Genomic DNA, 21,892 nt, shown 5'->3' with positions numbered 1-21,892 from the left:
CCAAAAATGCAGAAATTTTAGGGCTAGACCTGGCAAAAAAGGTGTGGTGAGGTTGAAGGGATGGGTAGGTATGGATGTACCAATGCCATGACCAGATGTAGAGCTGGATGAAATGATAACATAGATTAAAATAATCATTTTTAATTGCACAATTACATCTTCTAGTTGTCCTTTCCCTAAGCCAGAAATCCACTTCTTCACAGAAAAGAAATCCAGCATCAGTCTAACACAATCCTGGATATTTGGGTGTCAGCACTTGTCTTGCTCATGGAAAAGGTTGTGTTATTGAAGGCCCAAACCCCAGGGCTGTGAACATGTTTTAACTTGATAATCCTGCTCCACCTTAAATACCTTTTGGGTTTCATGATTTTCAGCAATCCTGATCTTTGTGTCAAATTGCTGTGAAGTTTTTTGATCAGGAGGTTCTCTTCCAAGTCCTAAAATAATTTTCTGTGCTTGCAAATGCACAAGACAAAATGTTATTTGAGAGGCAGCAGTGGGAAAGGAGATTTAAAGCAAGGAAATGCAGAAATATTCTGTGAATCCTGTCCATCCTTTCCTGTCTATGTTACAAATACACAGGTCTGGGATGATTGGGAGGTCCTGGGGTGTTTTACCACAGCACAGGGCTCCACTCTCACCCCTGCTTAAAGGCTGAAATTAATTTTGTCAGGTGAAAGCAAGAACAGAGGAAAAGATTTCTGGTCATACTGCCAGCTTCTGGTCCTGTGGAGCTGATTTAAAGAAGAGAGAAAATGTTCCTGCCCCAGAGATCTCTGCAGACAGTTACATTTTTGGCAATTCTTATTTTTGCCTGTTTTACAATGGGCCAAGACCTTGAAAAGTAAGCAATATTACCTTTTTTCTTCATTGATATTACTAAAAAACTGCTCACTATTGATTTCATGGGCTGTGTTCCGCACTGCTTTTAGTTCCTCCAGGCACGGCAGAAGAAAAATTCGATGTATTTGATACAGCACCATTTTACCTCACCCTCTCTGCAGTATAAAATTAAACCAATTGCATTTTTAGCTGTGTAACATGGACCACATTTCAGCTGTCACTTTCAAACACAGAGTGGCAAATCACATAAGGATGTTCAGCAGAAGCCATGGAGATGGCACATGCTGAAATTCCATATTTAGGCTCCCATTCAGATCCAAATCTGCAGTAGGACCCTATAGCTGCAGTGAGATCTTATCTAAGCAGCCTGGAATGCTGAAATATTTGCATCTGAGATTTAGCCTGCCCTCCTCAGTCATCAGTTGACTCAAAAATTTTTGGTTTATCTGAAGAAAATAGGAGTTTGGTTTTATTTCATGGACATCAGGGATTTCAGGTAAATTATTCCCAAGTTACAACTCTGGAAGGAAAGACAAAACCCAAGAGTTCTGTAACACTGAGGTGATGGAAAGGAACCTTATTCTGCTATTGAAACCTCTGAAAATAATCTAAATTATTATCTAAATAATATAATATAATATAATATAATATAATATAATATAATATAATATAATATAATATAATATAATATAATATAATATAATATAATATAATATAATATAATATAATATAATATAATATAATATATTATCTAAAGACCAAATTGTCAGTCTCCCAAGTTTACCTTTCTTAAGAAAGAGGAGATTCAAGGCAACCTTTGGGAAGAGCACAGCATTTCAGCTTTGCTGGAATCTGAAATGCAGGGAACTCCTAGAACTTTGGGCCTGCAAGCCAAAGCTTAGAATTAAACACAAGATTTGATCTGAGACTTTAGAAAAGACTTCCAAACTTAGGTGCTAGAAGCAAGAATGTGGATTTATAATTTAAAGCGGAGACACATTAAAGTAAGTAGGAAAAAGTTTAGAGTTGAGTACAGTCCTGTAGGTTTGTGTGTCAAAACATGATTGGCTAAGAAAGCTCAGAGTCCATAAGATGAAATATTTAAAGATTAAGTAAAAAACATAAATATCCTTGTTGACACTGTTTTATTAGTTAATAAGTGATTAAGAAGTCTTAGTCTTATAACTAGAGGTCTTGAGACCTTCTGAGCCATGCAGTGAAGATGTGAGCTGAACTCACCCTTCCTGCCTATGTAGAACATAGAAAAATAAAATCACACAATCTGAAAAAAACTCAAAAATCCCATCTCTAAATTAATTCAAAATTCCTTCCAAATCCCCACAAGCCTCCCATCTGCAGGAATCTTTAGCCTTCCTGTCAGGCTGCTGGAGCCTGAGGCACCTCCAGCGCTCCTTGCTCAGCACAGAGAAGCATCTGGGATGGATGGATGGATGGATGGATGGATGATGGATGGATGGATGGATAGATAAATGGATGGATGGATGGATGATGGATGGATGGATGGATGGATGGATGATGGATGGATGGATGGATGGATGGATGGATGGAAGGATGGATGATGGATGGATGATGGATGGATGATGGATGGATGGATGGATGGATGGATGGATGGATGGATGGATGGATGATGGATGGATGATGGATGGATGGATGGATGGATGGATGGATGGATGATGGATGGATGATGGATGGATGGATGATGGATGGATGGATGGATGGATGGATGGATGGAAGGATGGATGGATGATGGATGGATGGATGGATGGATGGATGGATGATGGATGGATGATGGATGGATGGATGGATGGATGGATGGATGGATGGATGGATGATGGATGGATGGATGGATGGATGGATGGATGGATGATGGATGGATGGATGGATTATGGATGGATGGATGGATGGATGGATGGATGGATGGATGGATTATGGATGGATGGATGGATGGATGGATGGATGGATTATGGATGGATGGATGGATGGATGGATGGATGCATGGATGGATGCCAATCAGCATCTCCCGTGCCTGACGCCGCGTTCCTTCCCCGCAGCAGGAGGGCGCTGACCGAGCACCAGCTCCTGCACGACAAAGGGAGGGCGGTGCAGGGGCTGAAGCGGCTGCTGTGGCTGCAGCACGCCCTGGGTGCCGTGCACACGGCCAGCAGCAGGGACACCCCGCTCCCCAGCGCCAGCTGGGACTCGCAGGAGAGCCAGGATCCCTCTGATTTCAACAGCAGCGATGGAGAGGAGGCTGCCAGCCTGCTGAGGATTCCAGCTTCCAGCCAGCTGCTGGAACAGACGGAAGCTCAGGGGCTCCTCCCACTAAAGCAGCTGGGTGGGAGGATCCCAGAGGGTAACTGGAACCCACAGCACCTTTTCAAGCCCCTCTGACTACTCCCAGCAGTGTCAGCTCACCCTCTGTCCTTGGCTTTAAGCATGCACTGCTGGAGGGAACAGCTCCGGAACAAAGGGGAACAGCAAAATGAAAACCCTTAAGGGCACTCACTCCTCCAGTGTTCACAGACACCCTCCCACAGAGGGTCAGGGTCCTCCCCCATCTGAGCAACATGACTGTGAGATCCAGAACTCCAACAGGTCCCTTCTCTTCCCCTGCCAGGGCCCCCCATCCCATCCCATCCCATCCCATCCCATCCCATCCCATCCCATCCCATCCCATCCCATCCCATCCCATCCCATCCCATCCCGCAGCCAGCTGGAGCTCCTGGAGCTGACACCAGCAGGAAGTTTGGGTCATTAATCTGCACATTCACAGCCCAGTGTTTTGACCAAGAACTTTAACTCTGAACACAGGCTCTCTTCCATTCACACCTGCCTGCAGTAATTTCACACTCTGCTCTAGTAATCACTTTTCTATAGTTACAAAGGATTTTCCCTGCTCCCTCAGCATGCAGACTGTTTTAGGCATCTCAGACCCTCAGGTTTTCCTTAATTTTTTCAGGTAGAAGTTGGCAGTGATCCCCATTCAGCCAAAGCCCCAGACACCCACCTGGTTCTGCTGGTGGAGGAGATGGGAATGAGCTCTCAGGGTTCCTCTTTGAGCTTTTGTTCCACATTTCCTTTTCTTTCCTCAAGTGAAATCCTCTCCAAGAGCTCCCACAACCGCAAGAAAACAGATTCATGAGGCCACCTGTATTTCCTGAGAGGTACCACTGGATTTTGCTGTTCACCTTTGATAACCAACAGATCATGTCTGTGTAAGCAAAGCAAGGTCCAGTTTAACTGTAAAGTCAGTCTTTCAGAAGTTAATTCTGCCATGTGTATTACAAATATATCAGCTTTTCCATTGTGTAGGGACACAGTTTTAAATACTGAAAAATTCTTCTGTTGCTGATAGACTTCAACTGTGCAGTTCGCAGTGATTAAAATGTCAATAATAAAAACCCTTTTCACCCTCTTAATTGCACCTGGTTTTTAATTTTCTTTGATAGAAATGTAAATAAAATGAACCACAACAACATTTTCCCAATGTCTCCACATATCTGTGATGAGTATTTGTTCTGTCACTCCTCACAGCTCCCTATTAGGTTCCCAAGGCCAGCCAAACCAATATTGAAGTTGATGATTTCAGATATTTCAGGTGAGCTGGAAGGGTTAGGGATGAAAAACTGAGTTTGTTGAGCTGGGATGTGGGAGCTCTTCCTCATCAGAGTCAGAGGATGGAGCCCCAGGGACCTGACTGTGACAGCTCAAACCTCTGGGAAATGATCCTGTCCTGCCCAGCACGCTGTGGATCAGCCTCTCTATCCTTCTAAATGCAGTTTCTTCAGGAACTGAGGGTTGTTTCCTTGAGAGGCAGAGGTGGCTTGGTGGCCTCTGTCCCTGGCACACCTTGTTCCTCTGGCCATGGCTGATGTGTATCACCCCTATGGGGATGGGAAAAGCCAACCTTCCCTCCTGGGTGAGCCCAGGCTGTGTGCTGGGAGGCTGCAGGTCACAGCACCATTGTGGGAAGGAGGGAAATTGGAAAGGCAGCCAGGACAGGGCTTCCCATGCCGGGAGGAGAACCCAGGAGCATCCTAGAGGCACAGAAGCGTAGGGTACACAGTTTGTGGTAACTGGGACAGGGGCTGTGGCCTCATCCCAACGAGCTACAGCTGTGTGGGTCAGGTGAACAGCACCGAAGGTAATGAACCATGGAGTGCCCAGGTGTACTGACCAAACACAACGGGAAGGAATCTATGGGGCAGAGGGAATCTATGAGGCAGGATTTCAGGATCCATGGGGAAGACAGGATCTGTGGGGCACAGAGGATCTGTAGGACAGAATCTATGGGGCAGAGGGAATCTATGAGGCAGGATTTCAGGATCCATGGGGAAGGCAGGATCTGTGGGGCACAGGGGATCTGTAGGACAGAATCTATGGGGCACACAGATGCAGCGCATGTATCATAAGGATTTAAAAGGTTGTGCTGAAGAACAAGAAAGGCCAGACTCTTGCACCTTCTGAAGTGACATGATGCTACTCTGTATGGGCTTGAAGCCCTCTGCTGTGGTATGGTGTTGTTCCTCTGAAACTGCACGGCGACACTCTGTGTATCGCGGGCATCTCAACTGTGCCATATGCCGGGACACCGCAGGCAGGCCGGACCAGAGGAGAGCAGGGGTTGATGCGGGCCCGCAGCACCCCCGGGTCGCTCGCACCCCCGCCGTTCGGATCCCCGTGCGCGGCGCAGGCGCTGCGGGCGGGGGCGGGCCGGGCGCGGGGCTCCGCCCGGGCGGGGCGGGCCGGGCGCGGGGCGCCTGCGCTGCCGTAGCGGTCCCTGCGCCGCCCGTCCCGGCCGGGTCGCTGTGGGTGCGGGGGGCGGCGCTGGCCCCGCTCCGAGCCCCCCACCCGCCGCTCCGCAGCCGGGACCGCGCCTCGCCTGCAGCTGCTGCCGCCCCTTCCGGGGGCTCCGGGTAAGCCGCTCCCGCCTCGTTCCTACGGGCGCCCCCCACCCAGCGCTCCGCATCCTCTCCCCGCCCTCCTCTTTCCCTCTTTCCCCTTGTCCCCGCGGGCCCTTCGCCTCTCCCGGGGAGCGGAGCCCGGAGCGCTCAGCGGGGCTGGGGGCGGCCGCGCTGCGGGCCCGGGGCCGGCGGGGCTCCCCTGCTCCTCCCGTGTTGGTGGCTCGGGCCCCCTTTGTCCGCTCCGGGGATGCTGCCGGGCCCCTCCGCCGCTCGGGCCACGCCGGTGTCACCTCCCCGCCGGTGTCACCTCCCCGCCGGGCCCCGCTGCGGGGGCGTCCAGCCCCGCTCCGTCCCGCTGCCCCCGGGCTGCTCGGTGGGCTCTGAGCGCCCATCCCCGTGAAGGGCCCCCAGCACCAACAGGTGGTTTGGCACCGATACTTTCTCTTTTGTTCCCCTTCCTTTTTTATTTCCCCTGCACCTCTTTCTGTCAGAGAATTTTCCTGGTTTGTTCTCTAGGAAGTGAAAACCGCCCGTGGGTTTTACGGCTCCCACTGACAGCCACGGAGTGTCTGACCCCAAATCTGGGGGTGCAGACCCCCAATTCCGGGGGCAGCCCCCATTTCTGGGTGTGTAAGCACTCACCTCTTGGGGTGTAACCTCATATCCAAGGATACTCACAGAGTTGTGACCCCTCCACTCGTGTCTGTCACTCTGAGCTGCTCTTGCATAAAGCCATGATTCCACCTCACATAATTCCATAATTCCATCTCAAAAGCCACCCAGCTGGAGATGGTCACAAGCTCCTGTCCCTGAGGAACCTGTGAGGACAGCACACACGCAGCTGCTGTCTGGGAAGGAGGTGGTTTGCAGGGCCTTGCCTCGTAAAGAGCTGCCAAAAGTGAACAGAAAGAGTCATTCGAGCGTGTTGGCAGCACCCAGGGTTTTAAAAATGGGAAGTGTTTCACCTATTTTGTCTGCAACTTCTAGTAATACTTGCAAAACTCTGTTACCTTACTGCAGGTTATGTGGTGTGCAGGAGAAGCAGGGTAAGGTGTAGTTGTACATTGGAAATATTTGAGGTTTTTTAAAGCATATCAGGAAATAGAGTTGGGATGTTAAATACACTGAAGCTGCTACACTCCAGTATTTATCTACTGTATTCTCAGAAACAAAGGATATTAAAATACATATATCTTTCTTAGAAATAAATATGTCAGATACTTACAGTAGGGTTTGGGTTTTTTGATATTTTTAAAACTACAACTTGCTCAAAGGCAGTGATCCTCTGGATTTGGCCAAATTTTTTTTACTAGATGTTTTTCTAGTAAAAGTGCTTAAGGGCAACTAAATACCCTTTTTGCTCGTTCCTCAGTTGCTCTCTTATTGGGATAACTTTCAGGATTTAGATAAATTTCACAGCAGAAGAGCCTGTAAGCAACTGGTGGAATTATTTCTGCAAGGGTTATGGGAAGAATAACTTCTGGATTAGATGTTTCAGTGGGATATTCCTATTTTGAGCATTCATTGAAGATAGAATGTGGTGGTGGCAGCAATAAACATTTGCAGTGCTGGCTTAAATTGTGGTTTTTGAGGCTCAAAGTTTCTTAAGTTTCCTTCCCTTTAATTTCAGATCAAAAAATGTTCAAAACAGGAAGTTTGACTTGTACCTTTTATTTTGTAAGACTTTTCCCTGCTTAGCCTAAGCTGGTGATCTTTGTTATTAAAATCTGAACTCTGTGATTAAGCACCACTTAATGGGTATGGATTCTTGTTTCAAGATTATTTGTCATTTATAATGTTTGATGTTCTTCCCTTCTCCTTTCCCACCAGCCATGGCCATGACAGGCCCTACACCGTGCTCATCCATGAGTAACCACACCAAGGAGAGAGTCACAATGACAAAGGTGACATTGGAAAACTTCTACAGCAACCTCATAGCTCAGCACGAGGAGCGAGAGATGAGGTAAAAATCCTTCTTGTTTCCCTTCCATGCTGGATAACAGCCAGAAGTTATATTGAATGGATTTTGTTTTCAAAGCAAAAATAAAAAAATCTTCTGGTTTCTGTTGGAAGGGACCTTAAAGCTCATACAGTTCCACCCCTGCCATGGGCAGGGACACCTTCACTACCCCAGGTTGCTCCAAGCCCTGTCCAGCCTGGCCTTGGGCACTGCCAGGGATCCAGGGGCAGCCACAGCTGCTCTGGACACCCTGTGCCAGGGCCTCAGCACATCACAGCCAAAAATTCCTTACCAGTATCCCACCTAACCCTGTCCTGTGGCAGTGGGAAGCCATTCCCTCTTGTTCTGTCCTTCCATCCCTTGTCCCCAGTCCCTCTCCAGCTCTCCTAGATCCCCTTTAGGTTCTGGCAGGGGCTCTGAGCTTTCCCTTCACCTCTCCAGGCTGGGCATTCCCAGCTCTCCCAGCCTGGCTTCAGCCCTTGCAGCATCTCTGTGGCCTCCTCTGGGCTCTCTCCAGCAGCTCCAGCTCCTTCCTGTGCTGGCCCCAGGGCTGGAGTTCCCTCTGCAGGTGGGGTCTCACCTGAGCAGGGCAGAGGGGCAGAATCCCCCCCTCAAATGCTGCCCACACTGGGGGATCAGCCCAGGGCTCAGTGGGGTCTGCACTGGGGCATGTCCAGCTCTGCCTCACCAGCACCCCCAAATCCTCGTGCCAGGGCTGCTCCCAGTCCATTCTCTGGGTTTTGCTGGGATTGCCCTGAGCCATGTGCAGATGTGCAGAGGACAGTGCAGGGAGCAAGGAGGGGGTGCTGTGAGGAGTCAGTGCTGGGACTGACCTGAACTTGGGCACCTCTTAAAGTCCAATCCAGCAATGCACTGCACTGAGCTGTGTGGCTTAACTTTGGCTGCAACCCTCTAATTTGCTGAATATCCTCCATTGTGGCACTTCTGCTGTTCTCCCAGCTTGCCATGGAGGCTATAACCAGAATTTGGAAAATGGTTCATTGTTGGTTTGGCTTTGCTGCTTAACAAGCTCCCCAAGGAGCTCCCCAATGCCTGCTCGCTGCAAGAGCTGCAGAAATGAGGAAACAATTTAGAAATAAATCCTAATGTGCAAAGATACTTGCTTCAAAGCCTCTGATGAGTAAAGAGAGACTGAGGCCCAGTTCAGGCAGAAAATATCACAGATTTAATTAGTTTCTTTGTCCTCACAAAGCTCTTGCCTTTAAAATTTATTTACTCACTGTGAGCACTGTTATGTATTCCCAAAATCTCAGATTTTTTTCTGTTTATTATTAAGACCTTCTCTGAACAAACAGACTGGACTTTATGAGTTACATGTTTTTTGTAGCAACACATGTCTGTGGGTGTGTAATTTGGAGTTTAAATGGTGTTGACACTGTACCCTGAAGTGCAGATTGACCTATTAGGGATATTTGGGGGAATTTCAGCATGGCTTTGGCATCACTCTGTCCTGCTGAGCTGTTTAATTCTGTGTAATTCAGATTTTGCTACTGGAGTTGCTGGTTTGAGTGTGGATTGGGGTCACTGGTACTTGAGCAAGGGCATTTTCATTGTGCTTGATTCTGAAGTGATAACCCCAAATATTATCACATCACAGCAGCTGCAGAGAGCCCCAGGAGACAGGAAGAGGATCTTGCAAAGAATGACTTGCAGAAAAAGAAGGAATTTTTTAGTATATTTGTAATGTCCCAAACCACCAGGCCCTGTTCAGCCAGCTGTTAATATGACTGGCACTGGGAAAAAGTTCCAGAGGATAATCATTACAGATGTCCCCTGAAGTCATTCCCCTTCTAAAGTCTTCCTTCCTCCTTTCTTTTCTCCCAAATAATACCTTTGTACTAAGACTGTAAATATTTCTGGTTCTTTAAGGGGGAGAACATGTACAGACAAGTTTCCTCTTCCCAAGTATTTTGAGTATTTCAGGGATTAGGAAATCTAAAATAACTTTTCTCATCTTGCATGTGAATAGTTTGAGATGCAGAGAAATTTTAAATGTGTTTGAATACCAATTCTTCCTGGAATAAGTGAAATTTTGGTGTTTAAATGCTTCTTATGGCTGTGGCCTGAAGTGACTTGCCCAGGTGTCAGAGAGAGATAAGAACAGAACCCAGATCTCTCAATTTGTGTTTGTGTACAGCAAAAATGTACACTTGAATAACTTGTGGAACTCAGGGCAGGTTTAGTTTATTAAAACCAGAGAGGACAAGGTTGGAATTATAAAACTACATAGTAGATTCTTCAGAATTAATTTCCTGTCTGAGTCTCTTGTACATCTTTACCCTCATAACTTGCTGGCACAAACCAGAGGTTGTGGATATGTGCACCTTGTTGAGAAACAAAGTTAATGATTCAACCTGGTTTTTTTTCTAATTTAATTTAAAAAGCAAGGTCAATGATTCAACCTTTATTTTTCTAATTTGTCTCTGCTCTAGACAAAAGAAACTAGAACAAATGATGGAAGAAGAAGGCCTAAAAGACGAAGAGGTAATGAATGTGGAAAAACTGTCTTAATGGTTAAATACAAGAAATTTTCTTTTTCTAAATGGAGATCTGGGATCTTTCCTTGGAATTGCTGTGGTCCCTGTGGAAGCCACCTGCAGAGCTCTCACTGGGGTCTCTTAAACTCTAGAAAAGGATCAGGAGGTCGGCACATGCACAGAAGGAGACGGAGTTCCTTCGCCTCAAGAGAACCAGGCTGGGACTGGAGGACTTTGAGTCTCTCAAAGTAATAGGCAGAGGAGCATTCGGAGAGGTGAGTCCAGTAAAATGGTTATATGTGTTTTTAACTGTCTCTGGTGTTTGTTAAACACTTGTTCAGTTTTTACAAGCAAAAGGAACAACCACAGATTGACTTTAGCTGAACAGGCAAGTGCAGCTGTTTTTTTACCTAATAAATGCTGGTTCAAGGCATCCTGGGCTTTAAAGGAAGCAGAATGATGTTGAAAATGATCTGATGGACAGCTAAATACAGGTTTGCAGTGGGATTTAAAGGTGAACTTCTGGGGCTGGACTTAGGGAGAGGTGGAGGGCCTTGCATTCTCTTGTGGTGGCCTTCAGAGAAGGGGCTTTGGACCACCTGCTTTAGGTGTATATTTTTTTCTGATTTAGAGATGGGGTAATTGAGAAGTGTTTTAAAAAGTTTTATTCTATTTTTAATCTCAAGTGAAGGGTGAGACAATACAGATATTACAATTTACACCATCACAATCAGAAGTTAACTATTTCTTAATTACAATATATTATAAGTGTTTCTTGGTCTATCAGTTTTTGCTACCGTATGTTGTAAATGCTTTAAAGCTAGTTATCTAAAATTATTCTTGGTGGGCATTATATATATAGATATAAAACAATGTATTTATATATTATTACATAAATATTTATATAATAATATATAAATGCATTATACATTGTATATTATACATTGTATATTATACATTGTATATTATACATTGTATATTATATTATATTATATTATATTATATTATATTATATTATATTATATTATATTATATTATATTATATTATATTATATTATATTATATATTATATAACATATAGTATATATTATATTTATATGTTATATTTATATGTTATATTTATATATTATATTTATATAAAATTATATATTATATATATATTTTTATATATATTTACAATGTATTTCTTTTAAAACTTGTTTCTAATTCTATTTTTCTCTCAACAATATTTATCCTATTCCATAATATTTCTAAGTTAATATTTCTTATCTCAAAGTTTCCATACAAATATATACTATGTAACTTCCTATTAAACTTTAAGAATTCTCTACAAATCTATTTCCTACAGGTGTGAATCACTCATGGTCCTCTGTGAAAATAACTGCAGCTCTTAGCATTAACAGGACTTTCTGCCATTGCTGTGCACTGTCTGATGGTTCTGGTGTTTTACAACCTGAGATGATTTAATGAAATGGAAGCCAAGGATTTGATACCAAGCTCTGTCAAGAGCTGTGCTGGGTTTGATCAATGTCTGTGTGCCCCCAGGTGCGCTTGGTGCAGAAGAAGGACACGGGGCACGTTTATGCCATGAAGATCCTACGCAAAGCTGATATGCTTGAGAAGGAGCAGGTGAGGAACACCTCGAGCAGGAGCTGGGCCATGATCACTCTGTGGTGTGTGCAGGGCAGGAATAGGCTTCTGTGCTTCAGTAGCTAAAAATTCTGGGGGTTTTGTGTCTTTTCTTATAGAGGAAATAAGTCAGAAAATTCTCTGAATTCACAAGGACTTCTTTTCAACACAAAGTCCTGTGCAAATGATTTAATGCAGTCTTCAAGGCCAATGTTTTACTGCACTTCTGACTTACAGGATCTGATATAAATATAAAGATATTTATATCAGAGATACAACTGCAGGAGCTGTACCATGGATCACTCTGTGTGCAGAGCAGGAATAGGCACCTGTGCTTCAGTAGATAAAAATTCTGGGGGTTTTGTGTCTTTTCTTATAAACGAAATAAGTCAGAAAAATCTCTGAATTCACAAGGACTTTTTTTCTAGTGGGCTCTTTCAACACAAAGTTCTGTGCAAATGATTCAGTGTTTTACTGCACTTCTGACTTACAGGATTGAATATAAATATTAGAGATACAACTGCAGGAGCTGTACCATGGATCACTCTGTGGTGTGTGTAGAGGAGGAATTGCCACCTGTGCTTCAATGGTTAAAAATTCTGGGCTTTTTGTGTCTTTTTCTTATGGAGGAAATAAGTCAGAAAAATCTCTGAATTCACAAGGACTTCTTTTCAACACAAAGTCCTGTGTAAATGATTCAATGCAGACTTCAAGGCCAGTGTTTTATTGCACTTCTGACTTGCAGGATCAGATATAAATATCAGAGTTACAACTCCTGGAATTCAGACTCAGAGACATAAAGAAGCAGCATTTAACATTTTAAAGCTTTCCTTTGCTAGTACTTCTGGATATATAATGATCTGGGACACTCATGTGTTCAGCACTGGGATGAAGCTCTTGTGTTTTTAAAAAGAGATCTAATGATTAGGTGTATTTTTAAAAAATTGAGATTTTTGTATATAGGATTTATATAATGTACAGGTTTACTATTTATAGAGTTATATATAGGTGTATATGTAATAGGTATAAAATATATATATATATAATCAACCACATGTTGAATGTTCTGATAGTGTTTCTGCCTTTGTGCAGAAATTTGACTTTTGTCTTCTCAATATTTGATGCTGTTCAGAATAATGATTGAATTGCCTGTGAAATACATGAATTTAATAAAACTTACCCAATGCACTGTGTGTGTCCAGGTTGGCCACATCCGTGCAGAACGGGACATCCTGGTGGAGGCAGACAGCTTGTGGGTTGTGAAGATGTTCTACAGTTTCCAGGACAAGCTAAACCTCTACCTGATCATGGAGTTCCTGCCTGGAGGTAACTCTGGAATGCAAGGGCTGCTCTCCTTTTGTTTGGGGATTGGTAATTCCTTCATTACAATGCAGTCTGGGACCGGAGTGCACATGGTGTTTGTACTGTACATCTGGAAGGGAACAAGATTTCTGCTTTTTAGGGTACTGAGGTGTTTGGGCAGGCTTGAGGTTTCCTGTTTGGGTCTTCAAGCTGCAGGTATTTAAACTTGGCTTTAATAGTCTTCTAATTCCTACCCTTGCTATGCCCTGGCTGTCTATAGAGCCAGAGCATATCCAGGTTTGGCAATCTCTGCTGTTTTTAGCTCAATGCAGCAGAAATGGCTTTTTTCTAGAAATGTCTTCAAACTCAGTGAGAGTGGAGCCTGTGTGTTCACTTCTGCGGGGTTTTCCAGGTGACATGATGACATTGTTGATGAAGAAGGACACTCTGACAGAGGAGGAGACACAGTTCTACATTGCTGAGACCGTGCTGGCCATTGACTCCATCCACCAGCTGGGATTCATCCATCGTGACATAAAACCAGACAACCTCCTCCTGGACAGCAAGGTATGGGCTGGGGAGGAGCAAAGAGGCCTTGTGACTGCTCATATTGACCTGAAGGGGTGTGGACAGTTGTGGAAGAAGATGGTGCTTCTTTATTTAGCCCTGTCCCTTCCAGCTTTTGAGGGGCATATCTGCCAGATTGCCAGGGAGAATCCCCAAAAGCCAGGAAAGACCCCAGCTCCACTCAGACCTTGAGCTCTTCTGACAGCTGTTTAAACTATTTTTGGCAATTTCAGATGCAGTTTAAAGCACGTGGTTTCAGTTCCCTCTTAGGCAAAGCTGTTTCCCTTTTCTCTCACATCTGTTCCACTCCCACTTGGCAGCTCTGGTGGTACCAAATGTGAAGGACGTGGCTGTTCCAGTAGCCAGGCTGAGAGTGGAGAACCTCCCTCAGGATCAGGGTGTACCCCTGAGGGCTGCCCAGGCTACCTGGTTATTGCAGGCACTTTGCAGAAAGCCCAGTTGTTTCAATTCCTCTTATTTCTCACTCCCAAGTTTGCCTAAAATGAAGATTTCTTGGAAAGAGTTTGCCAGCAGTAAATAATGAGTTTCCCTCTACTGTGTGGAATTACTGCAGAATCCCAGGATGGTTTGGGTTGGAAAGGACCTTGAAACTCATCCTGTTCCACCTTTCTGGTGTCCCAGGGTGCTCCAAGCCCCATCCAACCTGGCCTTGGACACTTCCAGGGCTGGGGCAGCCACAGCTTCTCCAAGCAGTGTGCCCAATTCAGAATGTTCACCTCTAGCCATGATTACATTTAGGGCTTTGAAAAGGAGGTGTATTTTATAGATACACCTCTAAAAATTTTCTTGTGGTCAGTGTGGTCACGTTATGCACCAGGACAGATTCAATCACTGAATTTAGGGTGATTTTTATCTCCTGGGGTCAATACACAGCCCAGGGACTGCAGGTGCCTCTGGAGATGTTTCCTTCCACCCTGAAGTGGTTGGGAGCTTGCAGAGCAGAGGTTTCCTGAAGTAAATTGGCACTGGGCTTTCTCTGTGGAGCATTGATGGCTTCATTCCCTGTACCCATCCAGTGTTGGGTTTAAACAAGGAAAGCAAAGGACATTGAGGGGCTGGGGTGTGTCCAGAGAAGGGAATGGAGCTGGGGAAGGGTCTGGAGCAGCTGAGAGACCTGAGGGGGCTCATCCTGGAGAAAAGGAGGCTCAGGGGGGACCTTCTTGCTCTCCCTGACAGGAAGGTGCAGCCAGATGGGGGTCAGGCTCTTCTGCCACGTCTCAAGGGAAAGAATGAGAGGAACTGGCCTTAAGTTGTGCTGGGGAGGTACAGATTAGATATTAGATTTATTTTTTGTCACTGCAGGAGTGGTCAGGCATTGGAATAAATTGCCCAGGGAGGTGATGGAGTCACAGTCTCTGGAAGTGTTCAAGAGGCATCTGGATGTGGCACTTGGGGACATCACTTAGAAGTGTTGAGGATGGTGTTGGGTTCTCTTCCAACCTTGCTGATGCTGTGATTTACTATGATAATGCCTTATATTGGGTGTTTTTGTTGTTTTGTTTTGTTTATTTCTAGGGCCACGTGAAACTCTCGGATTTTGGTCTGTGTACTGGACTGAAGAAAGCCCACAGGACAGAATTTTACAGGAACTTGAATCACAGTCTTCCCAGTGACTTCAGTAAGTTCTTTGGCTCCAAAGGGTACCTGGTTGGTTGCTCTTGGGTCCTGGCAAAACTCATTTCAGTGTGAGGGTGTGGCTGCAGTGGAGATCTAATAATCAGCTTTACATCTTGAGGTGGATTTTCATTTTCTGTAAGATCATTTCAGTTACTTTAAACCCACTTTCATTTCCAGAAGTTTGTCTCTAAAACAGACTCTGCTGTAGCTTTTTGCATGTGTAATAAAATGAGAACTCAGTGAGTTGGTAGCTGCTGGATCTCATTAATGAAATGAATAAACCAGCACAGTCTTTTGAGTATCCAGGATTATTCTGGAAGGGAAGACCTTGAATCATGGAGTTACATCAACCCTGAAAACACAGTTTGCTAATGAAAGGCTCAATTAGATGTTGCCCATATTTCATAGGTTTGGAAGTTGCTGAGAGGTTTAGATTTGAGGTATTGACCCACATCTTAAATGAGATCTTTAGTGTAGTGGTAAAGATATTTTGGGGGTAAAAATGTATTGGGTGTCCAGTAGGATCCAGTCACAGCTATTGAATCTCCTTCAGCTTTCCAGAACATGAATTCCAAGAGGAAAGCAGAGACTTGGAAGAGGAATCGCCGGCAGCTGGTGAGTAGGTTCCACCTGCTTGGAGATGTTCCTGCTGAGGTGTTGCACCCACATGGAACATGGATTTACATGGAAGTTTTTAATGCATCTGAGGTCTGGACAATCCTGAAAGGAAAAGATTCAAGGATTTTTTTAAAAAGAAGAGGAATGACTCTAGTTTGTCCTTCATCCATCTGCTGAACAGCTGGTGACATATGTGCAGAGATAGCACTGCCATAATTATTTACATGGATATCTGAAGTCTCCCAGCCAAAACTATCAGTTCTTGCCACTTCCAGTCTCACAAAGGTCTCCAAGGTGACCCATTCCAGGGCACTGATACCCTTCCCTGTTTTCCTGGTGCTATTTTAAGACTCTTTCACGTGAAGATATTAATTTTGTCTCTACATATTTTGGAAGAAAGGCTTTAAACACCTTTGCTGAAGGATCTCAGAGACAATCTGGTGTCTTCCCAAAATAATCACTCTTGTTTGAGTTCCCATGTCCATGTCAGGCAGTTTTCCCTGCAGATGCATAACTGATGGTGTTTGTTCCAGGCTTTTTCTACAGTGGGAACTCCAGATTACATTGCTCCTGAGGTCTTCATGCAGACTGGATACAACAAACTGTGTGACTGGTGGTCCCTGGGGGTCATCATGTACGAGATGTTGATTGGTAAGGAACAGGCAGGGCAGGCTGGAGGTGGGAATGGTGGAGCAGCACATCAGCTGTATTCATATATTCATAGAATCCCAGACTGATTTGGGTTGGAGAAGACTTTAAAGCTCATCCCTGTCACCCTCTGCCATGGCATGGACACCTTCACTATCCCAGGCTGCTCCAAGCCCCGTCCAACCTGGCCTTGGACACTTCTAGGGATGGGGCAGCCACAGCTGCTTTGGGCAGCCAATTTCTGTGCTTGGGGTCAAGTTCTCAGAGCATCCACTCCTTGCCTGGTCTCTGGTGTGTTCTGGGATTAATTTTGCTTGATCCAAGATGATATTTTTGTTTATTTTCAGGTTATCCACCATTCTGTTCTGAGACTCCTCAAGAGACATATAAGAAAGTGATGAACTGGAAGGAGACCCTGACATTTCCTCCAGAGGTTCCAATCTCTGATAAAGCCAAGGATCTTATTTTAAGGTGCCAACCCCATGGTTTGCCAGTTAATACAGCACTAATTTCCTTGTTTTTGTGTTCTATGCCTCTCATGGCTTGTTTCACATGGAAAACCCTGATGCTACAAACTGTTACACCATGCATTAAATGCTACATTCCCTTGTCAAATACTTTTGTCTCTCAGGGCATTTAGTGGTTCCCTGACTAAACTGTGCTAAAAAGGAGTTCCCATGGAAGTGCTACTACTCTGGCAAAATGTTTCTGCTCCTTATTTTGCCTGCAGCCTTCTCATGGAAGGACATAAGTTCAATCCTTTTGACAGAGTTGACTTCTTGCAACAGCAATGATTTTGCCTTTGTATGCACTGGAGCATACAAATGTGTCCCAGTGCTTGCTGACTCATTTGTACTTCAGTATCTATTCTCAGGACAGAAATATAAAGGTCTGGTTTTTTAGGCTTTATATGTTCTCCTCTGCTCTGGTCCTGAAATAGAAAGGTCACATTATCCTGTTGTGAAGGAGTAGCACATCTTAACTGTGGCATTGGACATGACATTCCTGTACATAACTTTGTGTGTTGGTTTTGCTGTGGAAGTTCTTGGTCTGCTCCATTTATATGTTAAGAAACTGCAGCAGTATCAGTTCAGAAAGCTGTTCCATTTCTGGATGGAATGCTTTTGTTTTCATTCTCCCTTCATTTTCATTCTTCCTTCCATCCCAGATTTTGCTGTGAATGGGAGCACAGAATTGGTGCATCTGGTGTGGAGGAAATAAAGAGTAACCCATTCTTTGAAGGGGTTGATTGGGAGCACATCAGGTAAGATGCTTTGCAGAAAAGCAACTGCTCTTCTCTAGGGGCTGCTCAGGCCAGCCCTGGTCTGCAGCAAGGAGCAGCTGACTGGCATTTATCACATCCAGCTGTGGGTGAGAACATTTTGTTCTCTACCTGATGCTTGCTGAGGTTTAGGTACCTTCAGTCATGATTCTGCTAAGAAATGAAAGGTGGCTGAACCCTGCTTTGTCTGCCTTTGAAATCTCAATGCTTCATCTGCTCTTCTTGGCAGAGAGAGACCTGCTGCGATTTCAATAGAAATTAAAAGCATTGATGATACCTCAAACTTTGATGAATTTCCAGAATCTGATATCCTTAAACCAACAGGTAAATGATTGTTTGATTCTCTGTGTAAACCTTCCTCTTCTGTAGAATAATCCTTCCTGTTAGTCAGATCTTACTAGATACTGATTAATTTTTACCATGACCAAATAGCTTTGTGGTGCAGGGGTTGCAAGCTGGGTTTTGGAGGAGATGCAGGCTTGTAGATGGTGTGGGAGTTGCCTGAGAAAGGGCAGCTTTCAGAGGCAGCAGAGCTTCCAGAAAGTTCAAATCTCAGCAGGGCCTGAGACCCAATGCTGCCAGTTCCCTTGGTGCTGATTCCTGCTGGCACTTGGAGCAGGGTGGGGAAGGGTGGAACTCATGGGGATTTTTGCTGTGAATCTCTGAAGGATCACAGCATAGCCACACATTTGCTCCATGAGTTTAAAAACAGAATCCCAGACTGGTTTGGGTTGGAAGGGACCTTAAAGCTCATCCCACTCCACCCCCTGCCATGGGCAGGGACACCTTCACTATCCCAGGCTGCTCCAAGCCTGTCCAACCTGGCCTGGAACACTTCCAGGGATTGGGGCATCCACCACCTCTCTGGGCAACCTGTGCCAGTGTTTCACAGCTCACATTGTAAAAAATTTCTTCTTTCTGTCATCTGAATCTGCCCTCTTCTAGCTCACAATGCTTGTGCCGTGTCCTGTGTCCCAGCAGTTCTTTCCTGGGGTTGAAACACAAAGCTGCATCTGCATTTAGGATTTTTTTTTTTCCTTTAGAAACATTCATCCAGTGTTTTGTATGAAAAAATAAACTCTGCAGCTCCAAAGGATAATTAATTCTATTTCTTCTATGTCTTCCCAGTGGCAACAAGCAACCACCCAGAGACAGACTACAAGAACAAAGACTGGGTTTTTATCAATTACACCTACAAGCGTTTCGAGGGCCTGACAGCCCGAGGAGCAATTCCATCCTATATGAAAGGAGGGAAGTAACACAGCTTTACCTGGGACTTCTGAGCCATGGAATTCTGTTGCTGTACTTTGGGTTTATACCCATAAAAGAACTTGTTGTTGTTTTTTTTTTAAAGAAAACTTGAGGGCTATCAACTCTTGGAGAAGAATTCAGGACCCTGTTTTGTTACACACCTGGTTGTTATTAAGGATTTTTTTTTCCCTGTGCCATTGAAAAATTCCACATGTTTGCATCATCTCTGCTGCCAGCACCTTTTGCTGCTTCAGGAGCAAGAGTTTTTTTTTATATTTTTTGCCAGACTGTCTAGTCCATTGGGAGATGACAGCAAGCTTTCCCTTTGGCATTGCAAACCATGGAATTCTATAGGACTGTGTCCAGTCCTGCATTAAGTGACAAACTCACTCTGCCAATTCTGCCAGCACTGTTTGCCCAGTCCAGCTGAGGACTCCAGCACAGAGGAAACAAAGCAATAATTGAAGCTTGAGACAGACAACTCTCCAGGAAACTGTCTAGTAGAAGGACACAACTCAGATTGCCTTAACCTTACTTTGTAGTGCTGTTTTTGTAATGCTCCCTGGAAGCCTCTTCAATTGCATTTCTCAGCTCTGTCACTGTGGCCCCCAGTTCTGGTGCACTTTACTTTTGGTACTAAGTGACCCTCAAGCCATTTAATATTTTTTCTAAATTAAAAAATTTTGCAACACCTTTTCCTTCCTAAATAGAGGAGAAATGCGCCATTTCCTCCACTGAGCACCGAGTTTTTCAGTATTTCAGGGTGGATCCATAAGCAATGCAGATAAACTACAGCTGGTCACATAAGTGGGTGTGGAATTAGAGCAGAGGGAGGGAATTCCAGGAACCTGATCCTTGGTGGGCAAGTTGTGCACGGCTGGGCCAGCCCTGAGGCTCCCCAGGCTGCCTGCTGCTGTTTCTCAGCCTCCTCTGAGCTCTGCTGCATCTTCAGTGCTTTAAAGGCCAAACCCCAACTCCTGTGGCCTTTTTGCTGTTGGTTTTGAGCAGAACAGGATCAGGATGTTGCTGATGGAGCCTGCCTGGTGTTCCCTCACAGAGCTGCTCTTGCTGTACCATCTGTACCCAGAGTGTTCCATGGATGGTGCTCATGGGGTCACTTTTGGGGCACTGGAACCCACCCTGTCCACTCATTGATTGTTGCCTACTCTGTTTATAAAAGTACATTCAGTTCTGATCAGGGTTTCTCCAGGAGAGCCCCAAAGTGCCTTTCCTTGCCTAAGCCTCTCTCAGAACATGACAGCATTTTGGGAGGGAGGATTCTGCCTCAGCTGAGCTTTTCCTGATTTGTTTTTCTAACCACAAGCTCCACATTGTGCCCATTTGTAGTTAACTCTGCACTTGCGGGGGCAGGTGGCATTAACCCATAAGCCTGCATGGTTCCAGTCTGGAATTTGCCATCAGATATTAAAAATACAATTCAATCAGTTTTCTAAAAGCATGTCTCAATTCAAATTGTCTTGGATTTCTGCAAACTTCTCTTGGTGCTGAACACTAACTGTGGAGTACAGACAAGACAAAGCTCCAGTGATGTCTCACTGGAAAAAAAAAAAGGCTTCCAGGTCTGTTTAGTCCTGACTTTCTTGATTAGAAAATGAAACAAAATGGATTTGTAGTGGAACTTTTTTTTTTATATAGGTGCTTTTAGGGAATGTTTACCTAGATGTCTCTTGACTCGAGTGCCATCCCCAAGGCCTGGTGGGGGACTGCCAGTACTGTACAGAACTCATCAGGGTCCTCCCCTCACCACCCCTGTGCTTTTTGTACATGTCCTGCAAGTTCATGACTTGCCATAAGCAGTTCAGACAGCAGTTGGATCCTAGCAAGCTGAAATGCAAAGCCAGCCTTAATCAGAAGTCCCAGGATCTCTGTGGTCAGAAGGGCTCACTCGGATGGGTAAGGGCTAAGGAAGGAATGACTTACAGGATCAGGCTTTCATCAGCTCATCCCTGCATCACATTCTGCTCCTTTTTGACTTTGCATGAAGGACTGATACCAGCTTCTCAAACTGTTCCATCTTTATCCTGCAGTTTCTTCTAGCCATTTGAAAATGTTGCCTTATAAACCATTGGAATTAATGTAAGATCTTTTTTTTTTTTTTTTTTCCAATTCTTAACAGCTTAGTTACTGCCTTAAAATAAAAACAAAAATCAAAATCCTTTGAAGCTGCTGTGGATTAGGAACAAATGATTTTGAGATAATAGCTGCATTCTTAGCCCTTTACTGAAAGGGACCAGCATTTTTATTTATAAATACCAAAGATGAAGAAGCTAAACCATTTTAAGTTGTGATAAGTTGCTGTGAAAAACCAACTCTCTAGTACTGTGTATTGTGCATTTTTAGTGCTGTGTTTGAAGTGGGACCCCTCAGGTGTGTCACAGGAGTCCAAGGTGAAGTTTTCAAAGGCACAAGGAGCAGTTGGGTACCTCATTCCTGTTGTCTTCCAGCAAAAGCTGGATGTGTTTGAATCCAGTCCTGCAGGAGGTTCTGTATCCCAGGTGCACTGTAAGCCTGCATCCTGTTCCAGTTTTATACCAACATTAGGGAAAAAAGTGCAGTATCTCCTGCAGTATCTCCTTCCAGGATCCACATTTCACTGCTGACAGTAAGGATTTTGTATGCCTGTTACATCTCCCATGGTAGCCAAACATTTTTACTTTTTTTTTTTTTTTTTTTTTTTGAGCTACAGTTGCTGGATTTGTAGAAGTAATTC

At 44.6% G+C, this 21,892-nt stretch overlaps 1 protein-coding gene across 2 annotated transcripts; it reads left to right on the top strand.

The window, feature by feature from the left end:
* Nucleotides 1-5,698: 5,698 nt before the first annotated feature.
* Nucleotides 5,699-19,852, top strand: STK38 (serine/threonine kinase 38). Of its 2 annotated transcripts, XM_058039855.1 has the most exons (14): nt 5,699-5,780; nt 7,599-7,731; nt 10,182-10,233; nt 10,379-10,501; nt 11,772-11,855; nt 13,058-13,181; nt 13,570-13,724; nt 15,261-15,363; nt 15,916-15,977; nt 16,514-16,631; nt 16,976-17,099; nt 17,797-17,892; nt 18,140-18,234; nt 19,039-19,852. In XM_058039855.1, the coding sequence occupies exons 2-14, from the start codon at nt 7,601-7,603 to the stop codon at nt 19,167-19,169; spliced, it is 1,398 nt and encodes a 465-aa protein (XP_057895838.1). In that variant the 5' UTR covers nt 5,699-5,780; nt 7,599-7,600; the 3' UTR covers nt 19,170-19,852. The 2 variants fall into 2 exon arrangements, with proteins under 2 accessions (XP_057895838.1, XP_057895839.1); XM_058039856.1 differs by lacking the exon at nt 17,797-17,892.
* Nucleotides 19,853-21,892: the final 2,040 nt, after the last annotated feature.

This window comes from Melospiza georgiana, chromosome 23 (genome assembly GCF_028018845.1).
Source record: "Melospiza georgiana isolate bMelGeo1 chromosome 23, bMelGeo1.pri, whole genome shotgun sequence".
Lineage (NCBI taxonomy): Eukaryota > Metazoa > Chordata > Aves > Passeriformes > Passerellidae > Melospiza > Melospiza georgiana.
The sequence above is the reverse complement of the archived record's forward strand: the minus strand, read 5'-3'. Positions and strand labels throughout refer to the sequence as shown.